At 44.7% G+C, this 24,537-nt stretch overlaps 1 protein-coding gene across 3 annotated transcripts; it reads left to right on the top strand.

Annotated features, from left to right (window-relative positions):
• The first annotated feature begins 1,432 nt into the window (after positions 1-1,432).
• BARX1 (BARX homeobox 1) lies at positions 1,433-22,178 on the top strand. 3 transcript variants are annotated; one of them, XR_014712265.1, is made up of 6 exons: positions 1,433-1,997; positions 5,525-5,813; positions 6,222-6,306; positions 7,010-7,501; positions 15,620-15,679; positions 21,611-22,178. XR_014712265.1 is itself a non-coding variant. In XM_084632824.1 (4 exons), the coding sequence occupies exons 1-4, from the start codon at positions 1,793-1,795 to the stop codon at positions 7,172-7,174; spliced, it is 744 nt and encodes a 247-aa protein (XP_084488950.1). In that variant the 5' UTR covers positions 1,433-1,792; the 3' UTR covers positions 7,175-7,826. The 3 variants fall into 3 exon arrangements, 1 of the variants encoding a protein (XP_084488950.1); XR_014712266.1 differs by lacking the exon at positions 15,620-15,679 and having other exon boundaries at positions 21,611-22,177; XM_084632824.1 differs by lacking the exons at positions 15,620-15,679; positions 21,611-22,178 and having other exon boundaries at positions 7,010-7,826.
• The last annotated feature ends 2,359 nt before the right edge of the window (positions 22,179-24,537 follow it).

Here is a 24,537-nt window from a genome sequence, read left to right as displayed (position 1 = left end):
TTAAAAGAGGGCGGGGGTGGGGGAGTGGGGAGGAAGAACCTCTTGACATCCATGAAGGCAACTGGGGTTCGAAGGCAAACGGAACCTTTCACCTCCCCAGTCCCTGCTGATGACCCTGACCCATGTCACCTTGGAGGAAGTGAACTTAAGCCCCTGGTTTCCTTGCGGGATCCGCAGTTCTGAAAACTCTTCTCTTCCCCGAAAGACACAGCAGACTGCGTCGAGTGGGAAGGACCCTCATTAGTGTCCCGAGGTGTTGGGTTTGCGGCACTTGGTTCCCGAGATCTCAGACACTGCGTTAGTCCAAGGATGATTTCCCCTTCGGTTAGCGACTCATGGCTTGCCACAGATTTGCTGTGTCCATGGCAAACAATCGTAGGCAGACGCGGTAGACAGGGTTGAGGGCTTGTAATTTTGCTCATCAGGTGACAAATTATTTAACTCACCTAGGTTGCGCACACTTCACTATTATTCTTCATCCGTTTCTCCTGCCTTGGAAAACATTGCGGTGCGCCTTTGGGTTTCCTTTTTGACGTTTTTATTACAGGACTGCTCACTGGCTTTAGACAATGTACGATAATGTTCGTAGCCTCCAGGTAGTGGGAGGGTGCGGCTGTGAGACAGGTTCCGGTAGGGCAGGAGGAATCACCTGGCCTTAGTTCAGTGTGTTTTCCTTCTCCAGACTTGGCATCGGAGAGGAGAAAGTAAATGACTTGCCGCTTGCCGCAAAAGCTTGTTCCCTTCCCCATGCTTTGGGTAGGGCCAAACGGGATATTTGCGGGAGTTAAAGGCGAGCAGGACGCGGCCCGTAGGTTGTGGGGCTGGGACATTCCGAGAATGGAAGCGGGGAACGCCAAATACTGTGCAAGGCGATTCGCGTGTTAAATTGTACACCGTGAACCTAGGTTTTTTTTCATGGAATGCACAATATTTGACAGGCTCTTTGAGGTGTGCCTGACCTGCAAAACTGGATGGGGAGATGAGCTACGAAGGAGAGCTGGCTTTGCGTTTGGAAAACGTCCTTAGACTACATTTAAAACCAATAGGACGTTGCACATCCTAGAGGGTAAATGCAGCTCCAGCATTTCTAAACCACGGGCACATTCCTCTTCTTGTTCGGAGCGGGCTGGAGGTGCATACTTGCTGTAAAGTATCTTTAGCTTCAAATCGGTCATCGCTGGTTTGGGTGCCTAGGAAAATATAAAGGCTCATTTGCTTTAAACGGCACAGGATAGACGCTCTTCCCTAACCTTTCGTTTCCAGGTACTAAGCGCCCCCTTTTTCCCCCTCTCCCCCCCCCCAACACACCCCAGTCCAGCTCCTACAGTCCCAGACTCAGGTCAGGAATATAATAGGCTGCTGTCTTCAGTCCTGGGGCGGAGAAAGAGCTCTCCTATGACGTGCCTCGTGCAGCATGAGGTTGTAACTTTTCCAGCCTGGGCTCACTCCTTAAGGAGATCTTCAGCCACTCGGTGCCGTGGGGAAGGAAGAGGGGGGGTGGTCGGGGCAAGCACACGCCGAGCGCTAGCCCCTCGAGCCCCTCCGAAGGGGAAAGGCTACCGGGGCTGCGGGGCAGCTGCGCGCTTGGGCAGCCAAACCCCAGGAGGGAGAATGGACAAAGCCTGCCCGAGGTCCCTGGGCGCCCTTCCAGAGGCACCAGGCGGAGGGCTGCTCTAGGGCGAGCCCGGCAGGATCTGTGCAGCCCGCGGCGCAGAGAGCCGGCGCCTCCCGGAGGAAAGGGGCTGGGGGCGTCCCTGGGGTCTGGCCTGGGGCCTCGCACGCAGCGGGAAGGATGCAGCATCCCCTGGACCTGGGAGCCGCGCATTATTTCCCAGCGGAAGCCTTTCCTGACCACCGCTCGCATCGCTACCGGAGTTTTATGATCGAGGAAATCCTGACGGATCACCCCGACTCCAAGGTCTCGGCGCCGGCCGGAGAGCTCCTCAAGTTCGGGGTGCAAGCGCTGCTCTCAGCCCGACCCTACCACAACCACCTAGGTACGTCCCGCGGCCTCGCTTGCCCCCCCCCCCCCACAGGCCGGGGAGCAGAGTCTGTCTGCATCCGCCCGGCAGCGGCTGCCAGACTAGGTGCAGGGGGAGGACAGGGGCGCGCTCTGCCCAGAGTGACAGTCCCGTGCATTAGCTCCCTCCCCGGGGAACCAGCTGGGCTCCCGGCGCAGGGCAGGTCCCGGGGATGGCAGGGGTCGTCCCAGATGGTAACAGGCTTAGACCTCTCTTCCCTTGTTTGTCAGCGTGCCTGGTGGCAAAGGGCGACTGCACGGAGGAGCTGGGGTCAGGGTGGAAACACGAAGCAGCTCTCTGTATTCAGGGATCCGTTCAGCGGCCGAGTTCGGTGGATAGATCCCTTCACATCTAAGACACAAACGGATCTGTATTTATATGCCACTAGGACGATCCCATTTCATGTGGTTTCATGCCAGAAGTTTAGGCCACAGTCAAGCAAATATCTCATACACACCCAGAAAGGAAGATTCAAAATAACAAGATAGTTTTTTCCAAACAGGATTGTAAGAGAAGCCGGTTTCTCACACATCTAAACAGCCTATACATAACTGGCATGAAACAAACTATGTTCTTTCCCTTTCTCCCAAGTGTTTGAGCTGCATTTTTCTCCTATAACTGATTTTTATTAGGCTCATCAAAGGGAACAGACTGTTTCCTTCGCATTCGATTTGCTTGCTTTCAATTGGGAAAAACTTTTTTTCCCTTCTGCGCAGGGCGAAATCTTAGTCTGGTAAACGACACATTGTAATTACACCAGGAAAACAAAACAAAAACTTTCAAAATAGTATGTGGCATTTCTAATCTTTTCCCCCCAAGAATTGCACCAATTTTCTTTTCACTTTACTTGTCAAGGTTATTTTCAGAAGGAAACTCATATCATTCACTACACATTAAAATAAACGATTGGGTTATTAATGTGAGTAAACGGTTTGTAAGCATTTCAGACAGGCTCTTTGCCTTCTGACACTGAAGGCCTTGACTGGATTTAAATTCAACATAGGCCTAAAAGCTTGGGCCTTATGAAAGCTGTATTATGGGTCCCATCCTATTTAGAGAAAGCCCCTCCAAGATAAGGAAAGTTGTGTTTGTGTACAGAGTAAGGGATTGGACCCTAAATAGTGATATTATGATTGTATTGTATGGAAGGAGGCAAATATAGAACGTTGTAGACTGACAAATATAGAACTTTTATTTGTATTTAGTAATGGACTACATAGAACATTACTCATCTGGGTGTGCACATATAGTGTAATATATAGACTGTAACATATATATCTGGACATATGTAATATATTACTGATATATTACAGACACAATAAGCAAACCATTTATGGCTTCTGAATTTGAAAACTGTCCATTTGAAAATTATTCTTTCCAAAGCTACCTTTATGTATAACCAAATCTTTCTTTATCATAGAAAAAAGAATCAAATACAAAGAACACAGTTTATTGTTTCCCATAACACAGTCTGTTTGCATAAAGAATCAGAGCAACAATTGCTCTTTGGAGGGATCGTTGCATCCGATGAAGCTGTAGCTCAGGAAAGCTTATGCTCATATAAATTTGTTCGTCTCTAAGGTGCCACAAGTCCTCCTGTTCTTTCTATGGAGGGAATGTTTTTTACAGACCGGCCGAACTCAAATGCTCCTTTAAAATATTAAACCAAGTATAATGAGGTTTATAAATTATTATGGCAAAACTCCCATTGACTTCAGGAGGAGCAGGGGCGGATCCTAAATTGGGGTAATAAAAGTTCGTGCTTCTGCCACACAATTTATATTTAGGCCCGGGAGAGGGAGTTGGAAAAGCCTTTTAGAAACATTTTTTCCTGATTGTCCCTGTAGTTTCCTTGCTGTCTGAGGCCGTTCAAGATCATCGGTTTGTGTTTTAATTTAAATCGCTCTAGCGAGTGCAGCGTACTGTCCTTTTAGTTCCTCCCCCATCAAAGCTTTGTAATATACTGAATGAATTATTCATTATTTCCAAGCTAATTCTGCATATGCGTTGAGCCAGGTCTTTTGCTGTTTCCTCCTCAAGATTAATAGGGAAAGGACTTCCTACTTGTGCGGGGCATGTGGGGGGCTCCGGGGAGGGATGCTTGAACTGTAAGTTTATATAGTTTCTTAGCCTGCTATTAGCAAACTAAACGTCCAGGAGGTCATTTGTCAATTTGATTTTATACTTCAAATAAGAGAGTTGAAACTAAATACGTGGTTCAGAGAAGAAGTATCGCCAGTTTAGAAATAACTTGTTAGGCATTACTACAATATTTTGGATCGAGAAAGGTTAGACCTGAATGTTTTGATTGTGATTCAGTATTATACATTTCACGATGGGTTTGTTTGTGAATTTAAATTAGAATAAACCCTTTCTGTTTTGTTCTATAGCATATTGCTTTACATGCAAAATGTGCCAGTATTCTGGATGGTTATTAAAATTAATATTTTATTAGAATGAATGAAAACGCAAAGAACGAAAATATTATATAACTATACGGGGACTTTGGACTATATATATATATATCAGTGCCAGTGCCATAACCTCCAGTCCATGTACGCTATCTTATTCTATTATCTTGGTTATTTATTCTATGGCCAAGAACTAAGACCTTTATTAGGTCTTATTACATACTAGTGCCTTTAAATTATTTTAAGTTATACCCACTTGTAAATCCCAAACTATTAATTATCAACGGCTATCTTAAATTTGAAAATACATTTACATAATAACAATTCGATCATACTTGGATCTGGGATTTTTATATTACAGCAAGATATTTACTGAACGGGGGGTATCAAACATTAATAAATATACAGATCTAGGCTGAAGAATATTGGCTACCTTTTTTAAAAAAATAGACTTTGGTTTAAGAGACCTGTGAACATTTCATTCTCCTAATTGGAAATATTTTAATCGTTCCCCCTTTCCTTAGTTGTGTTGCATTTTACTCATTTCCCGCCCCCCCCCCGCACCGCCCCCGAACAATAACGTTCATGTTGTTTCTTTACTGGAAATGTTTAAAAGAGACAGAAATACAACGCTGAAGTTAAGAAAACCTGACAGTCTGATCGCTTTGACGTATAAAGTATTCCCAACTTGATTCCCCCCCCCTCACTGAATGAAGGTTAGACTCGTTTGAAAAATGAAATTAAAAAAAGCGCTGGATGGTGATGTTAAATGCTTGTCCTATTCGTGTCTTTGGATCCACACACAGAGCTCAGCAAGTAACCCATTTCCCCCCACTGAACTCCATCCTGCTTTCCCCGCGGGACTCCACATTTCCTTCATTTCCCCCCCCCCCCCGACCCTGTTATTCCTTTTTTCCCAGGCGGTGCCCGGGGCCTCTCAGCTGTCGTAGGGGCTGGCTGGGGTGGCTTGGGACATGGGCACGGCGTATCTGAAACACGCCAACAGCCATGCGGCGATCTGGGGAAGCTGAGCCAGCGCTAGATACGTGCCAAGGGCTCCTGCCTGCTCTCACCGTGTCTTTCTCTCCACAGCGGTGCTGAAGGCGGAGCAGGCGGCGGTGTTCAAATTTCCCCTGGCCCCCCTGGGCTGCTCCGGCCTGGGTTCGGCCCTGCTGGCTGCAGGTTCGGGGCTGCAGGGCGGCTCGGGATCCCCTCACCTCCCGCTGGAGCTGCACCTCCGGGGGAAGCTGGAGCCGGGACCCCCGGAGCAGGGCAGCAAAGCCAAGAAAGGGCGCCGGAGCCGCACGGTGTTCACCGAGCTGCAGCTGATGGGGCTGGAGAAGCGCTTCGAGAAACAGAAATACCTCTCCACGCCGGACAGGTGGGGGGGGGGGGGCAGGAGCCGCTGCCGGGAGTGGGTGAGGGGTAGAGGGTTCCCAACCATAAGACCAGTTCTGCCCTGCAGTCTCAGGGCAGCGCACGGGGCCAGTCAGGCTGGGTTACCTGCCCCCAGACTCCGGGGCTGGGCACCAGGCGGACTAAGCGGTCCTGGCCCCAGCCCACAGATCACCCCCCTTCCCAGTTCAGATACCTGCTGAACAGAAGCTTGGTGGGGATGGGGAAAGAGGGCTGGGAACGCCCGACTAGTCCCAATCCTTCCTTAAGGAACAATACGGACCAAGGGGGGAGGGGAGCGGAGCGATGTATGGGATTTATCTGAGCAGTGGGGTTTTGACTGGCAAGTGGGTGGTTTTCTGATGCAGTACGTGTGTCTTCTCTCGCCTTGCAGAATAGACCTGGCAGAGTCCCTGGGTCTCAGTCAACTTCAGGTGAAAACGTGGTATCAAAATAGGCGAATGAAATGGAAGAAAATAGTAAGTGTCTTTACTTGTCTGTCTGTAAAGCCTCGGGTCTCCCCCCACCCCAGGTAGAAGTTGGTTGCTGGCCGATAGCTGGTTGCATCAGGGAACGTTAGGCACTTGCCGGAAGAGGAAAAGGGGTTTAGATTATTCGCTCTTCGAATCTAACATCTCTCTTTGTGTTCCCTGATTTGCTCATTGTTCGGATATAGATTCTCTCCCTTTTCTACGTTGTTGGTGACAAAGGCCTGCAAACCCAGCCCGGCTGGCTATGGCAGAAGGGGGTATCTATCATGAACAGCAGAAGAGCTTGTAAAAATGCAACTGCACAAAGGCACAACATTGAGGAGCGCAGGAAGACAGGGAAAGAAACCAATAGCCAAGTCTGCTCCGGGGGTTTGAGGATATGTCCTCTCCCCCCCCCCCCACCCCGGCCAGGATATTCAGGACCAAGTGAGGGAGGTGATCTATAGAGGTAAAGATCTGTTAAAAGCAGTAAATGCAACCCAGGTCATGATTCAAGCCAGCTGTAAGCTGTTCTAGTTGGCTGCCTCCCAGACCTGGTGTTGAAATACTGGAGACATAGAATATAGTTTTGATTCTCGTTATAATTTTTAGTGTAATATCGGCCAGCCTATAGCTTTCACAATAGGACAAAGCCCTTGTATCAGGCACCTTTAAGCGTTGTTTTATTCTGGAATATCCTTTGGTTTTCCAGGTATTACAAGGTGGGGGCCTTGAATCCCCTACCAAACCTAAAGGCCGCCCGAAGAAAAACTCCATCCCAACCAGCGAGCAACTTACGGAGCAGGAGCGAGCCAAGGAAGCAGAGAAACAGGCGGAAAGCCTAAACTCGCCATGTGAAGTCAACCAGGAGGAATAAAAAAGGAAAAAGGAAAAAAAAATCAAGGATGCCTCGTTAGCGTGGCAGACAGCACAAAGACTTACAAAGCAGCGTCGATCAAGTGCCTTCGCTAACGAGACCTGAACATTTAAAAGACTGGATTAACTATGAGAAACACACTATCTGCAGCAGTTGGACTGATCCTTAGACTTGTGTGCCATACATTTGTTAGGCCTCATGCACTCCCTTCTATTTTAAAACCTAGTTTCCACAATGTGGAATGAGGAGCAGGATAACTAGACAAGGCCCATGCAGCGTTCTGTTCCACAAGAAGATGCAAGGTGGAAGAAGATGGGTGACAAAATGGTTAGTGGATTATTATTACCATTTGATTTCCGTTGTATTTAATATTTGGTTGATTCCTTTCCCTCTCTTTTTCTCCCCCCCCCCCACCCCCATGTACATAAGGAAAAACACACCCGTTTCTCTTTCTCTGTATCGGCTTGGGAGCTCTGAGATGGAAGATTGTTGTATTTTGTATGACAACCTGAAAGGGTCAGGAGGAGATTGTTACTGTTATCTTAAGCCTTACTTGCTGTCTACAATCCTGTGGTGCCCCAAGTTATCCGAAAACTGCATTTTATGATCAGTTAATGCAAGATATTTACTTTATTTCAATAAAGTATTTTATGAGCAGTTACTTTCAGTAAGGTAATGTGTTTGTGTCTTAGTAGAAGCAGTTTTCCTGTTAGCTTTTCAAATACAAGTTAATTGACAGATCAAAACGAAACAGAAGATACACAACTCTGTTCCAGAGACATACTGTATTCTTGTCGCTTTATTTCTTCCATTTGTGATACTGTATTCATTTTCACAAGTAAATTCTCACCCGCAGAGTAGCGCGGATCTAGGGGGCACAATCCTTAAATCTTTACTCAGCCCAACTTCCCTCATCTTGGTCCATACTTAGTATATTTCACGCATTGCTTTTTTATATATAGTTCACTGATTGCTTTTCGTACGACTTCTGTTAGCAAGTAAAAAGTGATACGTCTGCACAGTAAATATGTTAAATGCTGTTTTCACTTAAATTAGAGGCGAAACAGAGTTTCTTGATGTGGGTGTGGTAATATGTGAAAGTGGATAGCCGAGCTATCGTGTTACTTTTAAAAGGCCACCAAATAATTTAAAATATACAAGCTTTCGAAGCCGATGATTCTCCCTAAACGGCACAAAATGCGTATTATAAATTGTTTGGTTTAGTAATAAGCAAATCGTTATCTGGACTGCCTACAGAAAACCAACACTAATTTCCTCTATGCCATATTATTGTGTGTTGCCTAAGTTTCATATAATGTCCAATTCCCCATCAACTTCAATGGAGTATAAAAGATCGGGTCCATAAGAAAATGCTAAAACTATAGACCGAATTGGATCTTAAATTACTCTGAGCAACACCCTGGAACAATGTCACTGTTTGCCCCTATATTTATATATTTAAATAGCTACCTTTTAACTAGAGACGTAACCACACACCATACTTCCTCTAAGGAGAAATTAAGCGGTTTAAAAGTTTTTAACTGGATGGTATTTTTCCTTGTATCCGATAAAGATTAAGACCAAAAAATCGAAACCATGTAAAATATACTGAAAATACATTATTCATTCAGTATGAAAATATTCACATTAACATTTGCGTCAAAGAAAGTTCTCTCGATAACAGGTTTTCTCTCTTGCTCTGTACATTTAATATGCGAAGTGCCGAGCAAGAGAAATCGGCCGTGAAACAGCGTGAACCAAACGATACAAACGGGTCCCTCGAAGCTGCCGCGAAGTTACCCACAGATACAGCACACTGGAATGTTCGAAAGCTAGACGTCACAAAACCAGAGTTACGTAGACAATTGCCTCCGGAAATGGAGCGAATCACCCATTCTTTACAACCTGGAGGGTGCATTCAGTGCGTCCTAACCGCGTGTTCGAGTCCTCGAATTTACCAGCACGATTTTAACACTGTGCGGCAAGGGGAAGTTTTTTTTGTTGCAAATAAATAAATAAATAAATCAGTTGCTGGTAACACGATGATACTTTACACACGATGCTATTTGTTTTGTCTTAAATTTCGGGGCTGATACTGCAGGCTCGGGCCCACAGTCTGTCGAAAGCAGACCGGCCCTCTCTGCGGTCTGTGTCTAACAATTTCGGAAATGCTAACTGGAATATCTCCGCGTTCAATCCGCACCCCGTGGTACTATCTACACAGAGCGCTCACAAATTCGGATGCTGCTCTGTCGGCTGAGCCCTTTTCGGGCAACAGAAGCGATTATTCAAAATAAGGAGAGAGAAAAATATTCAGGAAACCCCAGATAGGAACCCCCCAGAGGCTGACCCTTAATCGCACATTAAAAGAGAAGAGTCTGGGGCTGATTATGATGTTTAGGAAATAGGGTGTCTCAGGTAAATGGGCGGATGGAAACGCCACGGGTCCTAGGTTCGCTCGTTGTAAGAGAATAGTTTCTTGGGCTGGTAAACGATTTTGGCTTGTCTGAATCTCCCCCCCCCCCCCATTAAGATGAGCTATGGGAATTAGAGGTGTCGGCGGGGGCGGGAAGGGTTGTGCGCTAGGGATTTTTCATGATGCCTCCATCCAGGTGGTCTGTGCCCACAACCTGCCCTCTGCTCCTCCAACTCTTGAAGCTGTCAGTTACAGACTCCTCTGCTTACATTCTCAGCTGGTGTACATCAGTTTAACTACTCTGAAATCAACGGAGCGACACCGGTTTCCGCCGCCTGGCGACCCTGGCTGCCCATCGCGTCCTTCCATATCTCCTCCAGCTATTAATTCCACCGGGGTGGAATATGGAAAGGACGAAGCAAGCTTGGAAACTGATTAGGTGTTTCGGTGATAGCGCTCGAAGAGAACGGTTGGCTCTGCTGAAGTCATTTCAGTGAATTATAGCTCCCCCCAGTTCCTTTCCACTCTCAACTCGTAAATGTCACGGGCTGCGAGAATCTTAATATTTCACCTATTGCATGTAATATATATAGTCAAGGATTCCGTGCCAGGGCTATGTTACGGGGGCTGTTTTGTTAACTGCTGAGATGAATAGCAGGATAGCGTGAGATCCTGCCTGTTTGAATACAGAATGTACTGGTTTTTCTATTGAGTTATCAAATCATAGCGTGGCTGCGGAAACATGCAATTGTCCCTTCTTTAAAAAAAACAATAACGCCGCAGGAAACAAACTGCTGGTCTAGCAGAGAGAGCAAAGAGAACATTTGTTCTGAAGACTTCTTAAAGCATCTTAATTCCTTCCTCCCCACCTGGACGAGACGGAAATGAGGGCATCCTAGCGCGCTAGGCAGTCATTTTCTTCTTTGAAGGTGTGCTGTATAGACATATGAACTATTTCGGTGTGAAATTTTCTGCGCATTGTACTTTGAAGCATCCTTCCCTGAAGGGGGGGAAGCATGTTGTCAAAATCCGATGACATCTGATCTGTTCAAAGGAAGGTCTCTAAATTGCTGACGGGAAAAATAATCAGCCAGCCAGTCTGAGTGTCTGATTCCCAGCTGGAGCGTGGTGAGACAGGCAGAGACCATCCGCTGCTGGACCCGGCCTTTCGCTGCCTTCCAGAGTGGGCACGAAGGGAAGGGGGAGTCATATTCATTTCACCCTAGGTTTTAATTTAATTCTGGGGACAGAGCAAAACAGGTCAGGAGCCCGAGCCTGCTGCTCTTGAAACCGAGAGCGGCCCCACGGACTGCGCGGGACTCAACTTCGTTCAATGGATTGTTTGCATGATTATTAGTGGATTGAATTAGCTGATTTATTTCGGTCTGTCTGGCACTACAAGTGTGGCCTGGTGCCTGCCGATCAGGTTATGCAGAGCCTGGCTTGCAGGATCCATGTCCCAAACGGGTGCCTTGAGAACATGGATCATTTAAATCGGGCTGATAAGAGGCAGAGGCGGAGTGTAGGGCTTTGCAGCGTGCCAATCATCGCTACAATTCTGCTTCTGGCAGGTGGCTGCGATCCCCAGTGCGCTGCAGGGAGCGATGCTGTCTGCGCTTGTGAACACCTTGGCCATGTGTCTCCCTCTCTGGGTGGCATCACAGATGGAGGAGATCAGGGCTATGGATGGCTGCCGTGGCTGACCTCCTGCAGCAAAGATTGATTGATTTTAATTTTATTGGCCAGCCTCTCCCAATTAAGTGAGTAATTAGTAACCCAATTAAATAACTCAGTAAAAAGCAATGCCCAGGAAGGCGGAGGAAAAAAAAAAAGAAAAGAAAAAAGAGCAGAGCCGCCTGTTCTGAGTAACTCAGGCCCTGACTCACACTCCCAGCTTCCAGCCCTACAGCATTCACAAAGAGCAGGACCGGCCCGGGTCCTTAGGCTGCGGCGTCGGGGGGAACGAGAAGAAGCGAAGGCGGTCGAAGTGCACTGGTTCGACTCGCCCAGCGTGACTGACAGCTCCGCAGTGAGTAGCGCCTTTCAGGGCTGCCCGCGGGGAACAGCAGCGAGATCGGGGTCTGGGCACAGAGCTCCGAGGGGCCGGCGGGGGAAAGTCCCGAAGCAGTCCGCTATCCAGGCGCGGAAGCGGGGCGTTCAAACACCTGTGCAGCTTTCCCTCGCTGGATTAGAAAACTCTATGTGCTGATCATTTTGCAAACCATTACTACGTCCTGTTTGTGGCTTGAATAGGTATTTTAATCTCCGTTCTCCTCCCCCCCCTTTTTATTAAAAAATAATGGGTTAGCTGATCTTATTTATGTATCGGTTCTATTTCTGTGCCTGGTTTGATTTCTTGTGATTTAGTAGTAAGCGAAATTAAACTCTTCCCATTGGAGTAATAATGTTACATTTACACAGTTACACTGATGCACATTTGTAATATTTACAGAGCACTTTGCAAACGTAAATTACTGTATACATATTATAAAGAGGCGTCCATCCCAGTCACGTGAGAGACAAGGTGGGGGAGATCAGTCGTGTCAGACAGGTAAATAGTACAATGCATGGTGTCCTGGTATATGCGCCGCAGGATAGGATTAGATTCAGTTTGCAAGTCTCTGGTCCAATACTCTTCATTCAGGCGAAAGTCTTATTGGTGGCTTCCTAGTCCACCCATTGTACCTTTAGAGCTGACTACAGAAATGAACATGAAGGGCTTAGCCTCCCCCCCCCCCAAAAAAAAGTTAGTGGGAAAACTCTCAGGATTGCAGGATCAGGCGCTTAGTTTCGCGAGAAGAAACTGCGGTCTGTGTTTGAAGGCTCTGCCAGCTAGTTATGGATCTGTCCGGAATAATTCTAATCCCAGATAACTCCGTGTCCCTAGCAAGGAGGACATGTATGTATCCCACTTAATGTCTGAATCTTTAGGCAGAACTCCTTGCAAGGTCAGTGGGGGGGGGGGGTTTCCTTTATCAGGACAGACGGGATCTGGCTCCTAGACTATTGGTAATACAAGAAAGCAAGCCACTTGGTTACAGGGACAAGAATGCCAAGTAGCATCCAGCGCCTGGCCCTGCAATAAGGTCGGATCTCGAGACTAGAGCTGGTAGAATAATCAAACCGTATTTTCACTTTAAAAAAAAAAAAGTTGTTTACTTCGGAAGTGTCTGAAACGGACTCTCTCTTGTCTTTCTATTTTCATGATTTTTTAAAAAAACGAAAACATGATCAAAATCGTTATAAAACGTTAATTTGCTGAAAACCCAGTTTCCAGTGTATGAAACACTTTAATAAGGTTTAAAAATAGTAAAAAGTTGATTTTTTTTCATGATGAAACCATGCCAATATGCACTATTTTTCGTGAACGAAAATCACTTTTAAAGGTAATTTTTCTTCCTCTCTCACCCCACCCCTTTTCCTGCATAAAATGTTGACTAGCTCCACTTGAGACCAATGATGTATCCAATCTCGATTTGTCAGTCATTTTTACAACTTGTAACTTTTGGCTTCCTATGTAGTCTTTCCTCAGAACTAACGTGAGGTTTCATTAAAGCAATTTATTTTTCGACACATTTACCTCAATCTGTCTTATTTCCGCATGGGTTACTCATTTTGCAAAATGTTAAGACGTTCCTGGGAGGGGAGCGCTTTGCTGTTGTGCCTGGATTTAGCTTGCAAATACGGCCAGTCAAAGACCTGATCTGAAGGTGTAGGAGAATTCCCTGTTCGTGTGTGTGTGTGTGTGTGTATTTAGACGATAGCTTGCGGTTGCTTCCTGTTGATAAAGCTATATCTGTGTCCTGGGTTAAATAAACTCCAGGGATGAGTGAGGAGGTGTTTGCAAGCCCAGGATGGTGATTGCTGAGTAAACAGGAAGCAAATTCGTTGTTGTTGTTATATTAATAAAATCAATAATATTATTAGTCTAGTTACATATTTTGAGCAATGATGAGCGAGTTTGTATTTAAACTACAGGAAAAGCTGAAACCGTGTAGAACACCACATGATCCGGATGGGGGAGTTCTGAGAGCAATGACCAGTCAGAATACAGGGATTTGCATATTTCAGTCGCTGACCATTACTATACACCTTTCCTCCGCTCTGGCTGAGACGAGGCCTGTGGGTGTAATACAGAGCACTGTCTCTCTTTCGATTTTGCCTGCCCTACGGTTATTGGTTTATAACTGCAAGGGGAAGCTAGGTTATAAAACAATGACAAAATCTATTTTCAGTATATTGGCAACCAGCAGCTCATTATCATGCTGGGAAAATGTAAAGGGAAGAACTAGTGCATTAAAGCATAAATAGATTGTGATTGTATTATTAAATCTATGTCCAGGGTAGATGTTAAACAGAGATTTGGAATTAGCTAATCTTTCGTTATATTTCATTTATATGTCTGAGACACAGGGTGGGTGAGGTAATATCTTTTATTGGACAAACTTGGTGAGACAGGCTAGCTTGCAAGCTACACAGAGCTTTTCTTCCAGGACCTGAAGCTTGTCTGTCTCTCTCCAGCAGAAGTGTGTCCAGTAAAAGATATTATCTCACCCACCTTGACACTCTAATATTCTGGGACCAGTAGGGCTACAACAACACTGCACACATTTTATATTTTTGGTGTAAGTGGTGAACAAGTGATGATTATTCACGTGCCGTAAAGACATTATTTGAAAATGGTTCTACCTTTTCTCTTTATTCAGGGCTGTGAGGGAGAAAATTAGGCATATGTTATATTCTATATTATTTTCATTGCTGGTCTTGGAAAGGGCCCCTTTAACAAGGGATGGAATCTACCCAAGGATCTGCAAGAGGGAATATGGCTGGGAACTCTACTGCAATATAAATGATAATAATTCATGTGTTCATAGGTACAGGATGTTTTTGGCTTAAAGAGCAAAACAAAAATCCAAGGAGCTTTCTCTTTCTGCTTATCCCAGTTATTTTATTCAAACCACGCTCCTGTCAACACAATCTCCCAGTATTGTTGCTGGGGCTAAAGTTTGTTGTGAATGAATGCACTTATCTCAAACCAATGTGTGGCAACTTTATGCTTACAACAAAAGCCCCATAACCAAAGGCCAGGCCATTCATTCTGCAGGACGGAGTGAGTGTGTGTGTGCGCGCGAGCGTCCACCATTCTGGGATTTTGTACCACCCTTCCTTGCTTCCTGTTCCCCCATGTACATCCCTCCCCGGGGCACCACAGTATTCAGAAGCCATGGGATTTGTGGGCTGAGGTGGAGCTGAGGACCAGCTTCTTTCCACAGCATGCTCCTTGGCTGACTCATCCCAGAAGATACTTGTGCCAATGCCTCCATGGTGTTAATATTGCCCTAGCATTCTAACTGCTGGGGACTCTCCCCTGAAGGTCCTGCTGTACAGCCCTGGGAGCAGTCTGACAAGGCAGTAAGACTCCTGGACCATTCAGCTGGGCTGGGAGTGGGCCAGTAGAGTACCATCCAGACACTTCCACATGGTTGACTCCTTTCTCTGGGCTAGGGAAGTAGCTGGCAGCTCTGCCAGCCTCAAAACCTCTCCCACCTAAGGGAAGTAGAACCAAGAAATCTGGTGAGGTGAACCTCACTGAGCTTTCTAGCCCCTCTTCCTTCCCTCTGGGTTTTTCTGTGGTAGGAAGTGATCAAACCCCAGATTATCAACCAAACCAGGACATTGCCCGGTCAGGTCACGTGGAGACAGATCAGAGTCCAAAGAACCAATCCTGGACACTGCACTCTCCGCAGATTCACTCCAGTCACTAGGTTAAGAGGCGTGACTGAGATGTGCTCATGTTATTTGTAAACAGACATCCTGAAGTATATTTGGCGATGTAAACAAGTTCTGAATGAAAACAGTGTCTCAAGCCACATGCAGAGCTCTTTAAAGCAAAGATTAATGGCCTCAATGTTTAGGGTAATTGAACTACTTGCCTAGAAGAATTTTAATTTTGGAAGGAGTTGTTTACAGCAGAGAGTAAATATGTGCTGTGTACTGACTAATACTCTGAATCTTTTTACTCATGCTAGCAAACTCCAAACTCCCTTTACTCACATGAAAGGTCTGTAAAGAAGTTGACGATACATTTGGTAAGTTGACTTTTTGGTAAAGTGCTTACGTTTCTGGGGCAAGTTTTTTTTTTTTTTTTTTTTGACTGGCTTACACATTGAAAGGAAACAAATTTTATTTCCATGAGTACTTTTACTCAGGACCAGCCATATTCTGCTCTTGGTTCCACCAGTGCAATAGCTGAGAGCTGGTTTTGGCATGTGTTTAAGCTGCTGCATTGGGAAGGTATTCTACTGCCTGATGGTAAAAACAAAGACAAGCCATGGAATTTATTGGTAAAACGTTACTTTCAAGTGTATTTTGGAAAGGCCCTGTAAGTACACTTACAAACAGGCTCATGGTCCGCTTCCCTACTATCCTCCATGACAGGTTTCAGAGTAGCAGCCGTGTTAGTCTGTATTTGCAAAAAGAAAAGGAGTACTTGTGGCACCTTAGAGACTAACCAATTTATTTGAGCATAAGCTTATGTGAGCTCATGAAAGTTTATGCTCAAATAAATTGATTAGTCTCTAAGGTGCCACAAATATCCTCCACGAGTTTCACATACATTTTAGGTACCAATCAGATAAGAAGCTTAGAACTACAACAGGCCTGCTCTGAACACAACTTTTTGTACTGATATAAGTGTTTTGGTTAGGGTTTGATACTCTTTTTTAAAAACACATAGTTGTACTGGTACAACCCATAGTGTGGATGTAGTTATATTGGTATAAAGGTGCCTTATCTTGGGATAATTTATTCCCCTTCCTGGAAGTGAATAAGATATACTGCGACAAGCACGTTTATACTAGTAGAGCTGCTTCCACATCTGGGGGTTGCACTGCTTTAAGTATCTGGTTCAAGCCAAATATCTTGTTTCTAACCAAGAGAGCTGTGTATTGAAGGCTGGATAAGCACCAGAAGTAAAGTGTTCTTCCCATATTAGAATGTTAATTAGGTCATGGCTAAAATGTAATTAAGAGGTTCAACATTAATAGATCACAAAGTCCATCTTTGTGAAGGATGGGCTATGTCAGGTAATTAACATTAGCTTTTAATAAAAAAAATTTAAATCTGTTTGTTATCTAATACACAGGTTAAGGAAAGAACATTTGTACATCTGGTATAATGCTTAAATTAGCCAAAAGGACAAAATTTGGTTCAAGTCATGGTACATAATCTGCAACATCCTAAATTTAGGTTAATAAACGTAATGCTATAGTTTAGATATTAGCATCCAAATATTTGGGTACATCCCCCCATAAAGGGTTATATTAAGAGTAGCTTGTGGAAAGCAAATATAGCAATGAGTGTAGATTGTCCCTCAGTAACTGAGAATTTAGGATAGGTTGTTCCTCAGCAAATACAACCCATCAGAGAAGTATTTCTGTTACTTTCCTGACTTTGCTTCTCAATGGCACTTGACTTCACAGGTACCAACTTTCCAAGGTGCCAGGAGGTATTTGAAACCTGGCTCTGCCCCAGGCCCCTCCCGACTCCACCCTTCCCCCAAGGCCCCATGCCCTTACTGTTCTCGCTACCCCCTGACCCTTGCTCCTTCTGCTCCCTCCTCCAAGCATGCCATGTTCCTGCTCCTTCCCCTCCCTCCCTGCCTCCAGCTGATTACAGCAGGCAGGAGGTGCAGGGAGGGAGGGAGGGAGAGGCGATGACCTGCGGGGCCTGCCGGTGGGCGGGAAACATTGGGGTGGGGTAGAGCAGGAGAGTTGATAGTGGGGCAGTTGGTGGGTGCTCAGCACCCACATTTTTTTAAACCTATGGATGCTCCAGCCCCGGAGCACCCACAGAGTTGGTGTCTATGCTTGACTTTCCCCAAAAGGCCAAGGAGTGGCCTATATGGGGCCAAATTTTGCCCACAGTGACCCTCACCAAAGTTAGTTTTCCAGATTACAGTCAGATTATACCCCAATATTCTTATTTTTTTTTTGTAAAATTTGGGGCAAAATTCTCCCATCTTACACCTTTGCATGGGATATATGTCAAGGCAGAGTCTGGCCATCTCTATCCATGATTATGTAGAAATTAGATGATAGCATGAAAGTATCTTCAAATCTTAGACCCTAGCACAATGGGTACTGATCCATGACTAGGGCTCGTAAGCACCATGGTAATACAAATGAAACATCAGCACAAAATAAACAAAATGGAATCTTGTGTTGCATTTGTCTGGGGTTCTCGCTAGTGTATTGAAAGAACATGGGAATTACCATGCTGGGTCAGAGCAATGGTCCTCCTAGTCCAATATATTGTTACCAACAGTGACAAGTAGAAGGGTGCAGTCCTGGGTCCATTGAAGCCAATGGCAAAACTTCCACTGGTTTAACTGGAACTAGGATTTCACCCTAAATGTTTAAAGGATGCAAGAAACTCCAGTTAGGCAGGAACTTTCCCATAGGGGAAGTACATTCCCAATTCTGTGCACTTAGTGTGACTGCCTTGAGCCTTGATGCAGGAGAGTTTATATCCCTTATACATTTGAATCTCATCTGATATAATTCTGGATATTGTTCATATAGGGCCAGTTGCAAACCCCATTAAGGCCAAAGGGAGTCTTTCCATGGACTTCACTGGGCTTTGGCTCAGGCAGGTAAATGTTCATTCCTTTTTGTGATTGCTGCCAGGCTCTTAGTCTCAAAAAATTCATCAGGGTTAATTGCATGTGTTGTGTTTTTTTTTTTTTTTAAATCCTTCATTAGCTTTACATTTGTTGTCTTTCCACTTCAGTGGGTGTCCCTTGGGCAGTACTTAATTTGTAATGAAAGTGGTGCCAGGGCTCAAGCAATTAGGTGGTGGGGCTTGGGAAGTTCCTCAGGCAGCTGAGTGACGTGTAACGGATGCGGCAAGCCCAGAGGTGTCGGGGCTATGAACTACCAAGCTTAGAGGTGTCAGGGCTCAGCCCTGACAAGCCTTGACACAAATTAAGCACTGCCCTTGGGTCTAGCATTATGAAAGAGGTTAAATAGGAGATCTCAAGTGACTTTCTTTACACTATTCTTCTAGTCCCCTATCATGCCCCTTCTTATTTGCCACCTTGGCCCAGATCCTCAAAGGTATTTAAGTCTGTCTGTCTCTCATTGATTTTAATAGGAGTTAGGTGCCGAAGTACTTTTGAGGATCTGGGCCTTACTTCCTAAACAGTATAGTCCTAATCTTTTTAATTTCTTCTCTGATAGAAGGAGAAAACCTTGGATATCAAATTCTGAGCTTTACCCTGCATGGGTGAAAACAAATGCTGCACTTGAAATATTATGGCTTTGGTATTACCAATAAATATTGCCCTGTACACCTTCACACAGCTACTTGTGCAAACTGTTCCTACCAAGAGTAGGAGCAATATGCATAGAGGAAGGCAGTGTCCATATGAAAGCATCCAAGACCACTACAACCTGCCTAAAACTGCTCCTTCAAAGCTCAGGGTGTGAAAGATTTACAACATACCTCTTACAACTTCACCTTTCATGTGTTGTGGGGAGCCAGAGTAGAGATGCAACCCTTGCAACCTTCCGGCCCCCTCTTGGGCACTTAATCATAGAATCATAGAATATCAGGGTTGGAAGGGACCCCAGAAGGTCATCTAGTCCAACCCCCTGCTCGAAGCAGGACCAATTCCCAGTTAAACCATCCCAGCCAGGGCTTTGTCAAGCCTGACCTTAAAAACCTCTAAGGAAGGAGATTCTACCACCTCCCTAGGTAACGCATTCCAGTGTTTCACCACCCTCTTAGTGAAAAAGTTTTTCCTAATATCCAATCTAAACCTCCCACACTGCAACTTGAGACCATTACTCCTCGTTCTGTCATCTGCTACCATTGAGAACAGTTTAGAGCCATCCTCTTTGGAACCCCCTTTCAGGTAGTTGAAAGCAGCTATCAAATCCCCCCTCATTCTTCTCTTCTGCAGGCTAAACAATCCCAGCTCCCTCAGCCTCTCCTCATAACTCATGTGTTCCAGACCCCTAATCATTTTTGTTGCCCTTCGCTGGACTCTCTCCAATTTATCCACATCCTTCTTGAAGTGTGGGGCCCAAAACTGGACACAGTACTCCAGATGAGGCCTCACCAATGTCGAATAGAGGGGAACGATCACGTCCCTTGATCTGCTCGCTATACCCCTACTTATACATCCCAAAATGCCATTGGCCTTCTTGGCAACAAGGGCACACTGCTGACTCATATCCAGCTTCTCGTCCACTGTCACCCCTAGGTCCTTTTCCGCAGAACTGCTGCCTAGCCATTCGGTCCCTAGTCTGTAGCTGTGCATTGGGTTCTTCCGTCCTAAGTGCAGGACCCTGCACTTATCCTTATTGAACCTCATCAGATTTCTTTTGGCCCAATCCTCCAATTTGTCTAGGTCCTTCTGTATCCTATCCTTCCCCTCCAGTGTATCTACCACTCCTCCCAGTTTAGTATCATCCGCAAATTTGCTGAGAGTGCAATCCACACCATCCTCCAGATCATTTATGAAGATATTGAACAAAACCGGCCCCAGGACCGACCCTTGGGGCATTCCACTTGATACCGGCTGCCAACTAGACATGGAGCCATTGATCACTACCCGTTGAGCCCGACAATCTAGCCAGCTTTCTACCCACCTTATAGTGCATTCATCCAGCCCATACTTCCTTAACTTGCTGACAAGAATACTGTGGGAGACCGTGTCAAAAGCTTTGCTAAAGCTTCTTCTTTTCTCATGTACACAGAAGGGCAAGCCAGAAACTGGCTCTTGAAGTTCATGTTTTTAGTATGATATTTGAGCTCTACTGTTTAGTATTAAAATAGGTGAGTTTTCTTCCTACTATCAGCTTAATAAATTCCAAGGTCAGAAGGGACCACTGTGATCATCTAGTCTGACCTCCTGTATTACACAGACCATAGACTATCTCCAAAATAATTCCTAGAGCAGATCTTTTAGAAAAATATCTGATCCTGATTTAAAAATTGTCAGTGATGGAGAATCCACCCCAACACTTGGTAAATTGTTCCAATAGTTAATTATCCTCACTCTTCAAAATGTACATCTTATTTCCAATACAAATTTGTCTAGCTTCAGTTTCCAATCACTGGATCATATTATACCTTTTTCTGCTAGACTGACAAGCCTGTTATTAAAAATCAAAATAATTGCAGTTCTTTTGAAGCCTGTGGACGCTGCTCTCTCGCTATTTGTGCTCTGTGGGCCTCTCTGAGCCCAGGGTTGAATGGGGTTACACTCTGTAAATTAGAAGAGAAGGTACCCTTCTGGATCTTAGATTTTTGTGATGCTTTTGTTTTTATATATATATAATGGACTTTGTTAGCTGTGTCAATTGTACAAGATGTTGGTGTATGTCCAGTTAGGATAAAGAAGATGGAACAAGGATGACGAATTAGCCCAGTGGTTCTCAAACTTTGGGGTCCCAACCCACAGTGGGTTTTGACCCCCATTTTAATGGGGGTTTCCAGGGCTGGCATTAGACTTGCTGGGACCCAGGGCCGAAGCCCAAGGGCTTTAACCCTGGGCAGTGAGGCTCAGGTTACAGGCCCTCTGCCTGGGGCAATGGGGCTCAGGTTTTGGCTTTGGCCTTGCTGCCTGGGGTGGCAGGGCTCGGTTGCCACCTGTAGAAGCACCGTACCACTGTATAGGAAGTTTGAATTTTTGTGTAACTTATGGTTATTCCCTTTAAGATGTGTGGCTCTAACTGGTCCTTAGCAGATCAACCTTGCTCTGTCTGACCTTGGCAGCATTACAAGGAATTCACTGCACACCAAAGAATGATTCTTGGACCGACATAGGCACCAGCATGCAAGTTTTCTATCTCCACCTAGTCTGCCTTTAATGGACTTGTATTGTCCTTGTTTTAAGGACTGCATTACTTTCCTCATTTGCTGCAGTCTCTCGGGGTTGCTCATAGAGTATCTCAGGGTTATAATCTACAGCATTACAGGTTCATATTCTCTACTGCTTTATTTTTCTTTAGTGCCCCTTGCAGCATTTTGATGCAATGGAGGAGTGAAGAGTATTCATTGGTCTTCTGCGATTGGTGGTGAGAAGCGGCAGGAGAGATTGAGACTGATTCTCATCTTAGCATGTAAAGATCCAGAGTGTCCCTTGTCTCATCAATCAAGAAGCTTACAGAGACACCAGCAGCAGAAGATAGGGAGTCAGCAGCCTTGGGCACATGAAAACTGATCACAGCAGGAGGACCGTTAACGCATGTGCAATGTGATGAATCTGGTTTGCCGACACAATTGCCATAAATTGCAGCACTTCACTTTGCAGCAAATGGTTGAATGCTGTCTCAAGCGGAAGGACTTGGAGGATGGAGGAATGATCCTCCAGGGCAGTATGCATTCTATATTATTCATACATAATGCTATTGTTTTCCTTAGTGCAAACACTTAGGCTGTATGTATGCAAGTCAGTCTATTGCTCCTCTGTTCATCTTCAGAGTTGCTGAACTGTCTCTGCTGAACTGTCTCTCTACAAAACATAAAGAGAATCAGATATTTAGGAAACATCATAGAGGGCTTTCGTAGTACACCAAAGAAACAGATGGTTGGATAGAAGAATATAGTATCAATTTCTGTTTGCTTTGAGGAATATTTCCTCTCAATAAAGCACAGCATTTTAAAACCAATATTATGAAAATTGTATTGTGTATCGTTAACATATTTTAATTGTTTAGATCTCTTGCATGAGTGATACAGGGGCCTTGATACACACATGACCTCATTTTCATTACGTTAAGTTTGCTAAAGACATGTATCGTAGGGATTGATGAACATGTGGAATTCCAGGTATATGAGCATCACAACCATTTTTTCCCCAAATGTGTTTTTTTTAATTTCAGAAAAAGAAGTTTGAATCTGTGAGAATCTTTTCCTCCTAAGTTAAACACATATTTGTTCAGTGAAATGTAAAAAAATATATTTTTACCTGGAGGCAAGTCTAAGCTATGCCAACAGTGGTGGAAAAGTATACGAAAGCTCACATTGTGTGCTGCTTATTCTCCTGTCCAGGAATATTACCAAGATCTGATTAGTGCCTTAGAGATAGGACAGGGCCTGGAGTTACACTGCAGGTTAATATGACATGCTGAAAATAACATAGTGCATTTTTTCCCAAGACATGCTGTTAGGTATTTATATGGCCCCCATCACCATAGTAACTCAATACCTCACATACCTTAATGGATTTATTTTCACATCATTGCAGTGAGATGGGGAATGATCATCTTCCTTTTCCGGACAGGAACAAAGACAGGCCCAGATCCCCAGAGATCTAATGACCATTGATTTCAATGGGAATTAGGTGCTTCAACTGCCTTTGAGGATTCAGGCCAGAGAGGTTAAGTGACTTGCCCATAGCCACACAAAGTCTGCAGCAGAGCCAGGAGTTGAAAACCACTCTCCTACAGCCTACTGCAGTGCCTTAACCACACGATCGTCTTTCCTTAACTCACGCCAGAAGCCAGCTACCCGTATAAAAAGGAGTTTTGTTTTGCCAGTGGTGTTTCTTCATAAACACGGAGTTGGTCTTTTCTATGAGTTTCCTGGCAAAACCACTGCCAGCCCTTGTGCTGAAATAGAAATGTGTGTTTAAGAATGACAACGGCTACTACCTCCCCTCACCATCCTTCTGCTTTCTTAAATTGGTTCAGCTGTCATACTGGGGCCAAAGAGAAAAACTGGATTTTTGTTGTTGTTGTTGGTTTCCCCTGCAGACATTCTTCACACTGAATGAGTTTATACAATTACTCCAAACACTAGTTAATTGTCCCAAATATTATTGCTGTGAACAAGTTTAAGAGGTTAATAGCAAGCTCTCTCTGTGGCATGCTGGGAGCTGTAGTCCTTTTAGAGCAAGAATTCTGGGAGTTTCCCTGGGTGTAATGATGCCAGCTTTAAGGTACTAGAACAGTTTGCAGCTCTCTCTGAGTTGTATTTGCATCGTAAATCAGAAAAGCTTCAGCCTAATTCAAAGTTATCAGCAGTAGATGAGGAGGGGCTCTTCTTGCCTTGATCCTGCAAACATTCATGCACCTGCTTAACTTTAAACACCAGAGCAGTCCCAGTTGAGTTAGGATGGGGCCTATGGGTGTGGTTTTCTTTCCCATGCAGGCTTTGTTCAGTTCTGTACCACATGTTCTCCAGTTTATCTGAGCCTAGGGTAGCTGTCTGGCTCTCCTAAAAGCCTTTACTGTTTGTGTTAGGTTCCTAGTCAAAATCTGGGGTGGTTTCAGGTCACTGTGAATTTTCAATGGCAGGTATGAAGCGTATATATTTTTATAAATGTAATAACTTTATCAAAGCACAAAATGAAAGATTGAGAGCTAGCCACTAACTTTCTCTCCCGCATTCTGTAATGGTTGACTGTTGTGAGAATGAAGAGGCTGGGTAGGGCAAGATCAACCATGAACCCATTTTTGTTTTTCAACTCCAGGCAAGTCAAACGTAAAGCAAAGAAATAACAGACCATTTTCCGGGCCCAGCCCCTGTGGAAAAAGGTCTCTTCTGATGCCTGAAACTTCCCAAATGTGCCATACAGAGATGGCTAGTGGCTTAAAAAAATCCATTGAATGCTAACGAGGTCATGATATGGTTTAACTTTAATTTAGATCCCACTGTTTTCTTATTTTCATGAGGCTGCAATTTTCTGCATGATTTAAAACATAACATAGAGATTTGACTGACAAAACATAATATGTTGAAGGCTCTTAAAAAAAGAACAGTCTTTGAAGTGCAGTGGGGTCTTTTGGAGATAACTGATGCAATTATAAGGTCTTGGGGGGGAGGGGTTAAAACTTTTAATTTAAAGTAATGTATCCACTGGATTCTTAGAAACATTGGGCTAGATACTCAGCTACTGGGAAGCTGGCCAATATACTTTTATAGAAGAAACAAG

This window comes from Lepidochelys olivacea, assembly GCF_965140295.1.
Source record: "Lepidochelys olivacea isolate rLepOli2 genome assembly, chromosome: 7".
In the NCBI taxonomy this organism is placed as follows: Eukaryota; Metazoa; Chordata; order Testudines; family Cheloniidae; genus Lepidochelys; species Lepidochelys olivacea.
This window is presented reverse-complemented; position numbering and strand designations above follow the sequence as displayed.

Excerpts from the sequence above, each read along its gene's own strand:
- BARX1 (XM_084632824.1), top strand. The coding sequence starts at position 1,793 with ATGCAGCATCCCCTGGACCTGGGAGCCGCGCATTATTTCCCAGCGGAA. Across the intron at positions 5,814-6,221 it reads TACCTCTCCACGCCGGACAG|AATAGACCTGGCAGAGTCCC; the intron begins GTGGGGGGGGGG and ends CTCGCCTTGCAG. Across the intron at positions 6,307-7,009 it reads GAATGAAATGGAAGAAAATA|GTATTACAAGGTGGGGGCCT; the intron begins GTAAGTGTCTTT and ends TTGGTTTTCCAG.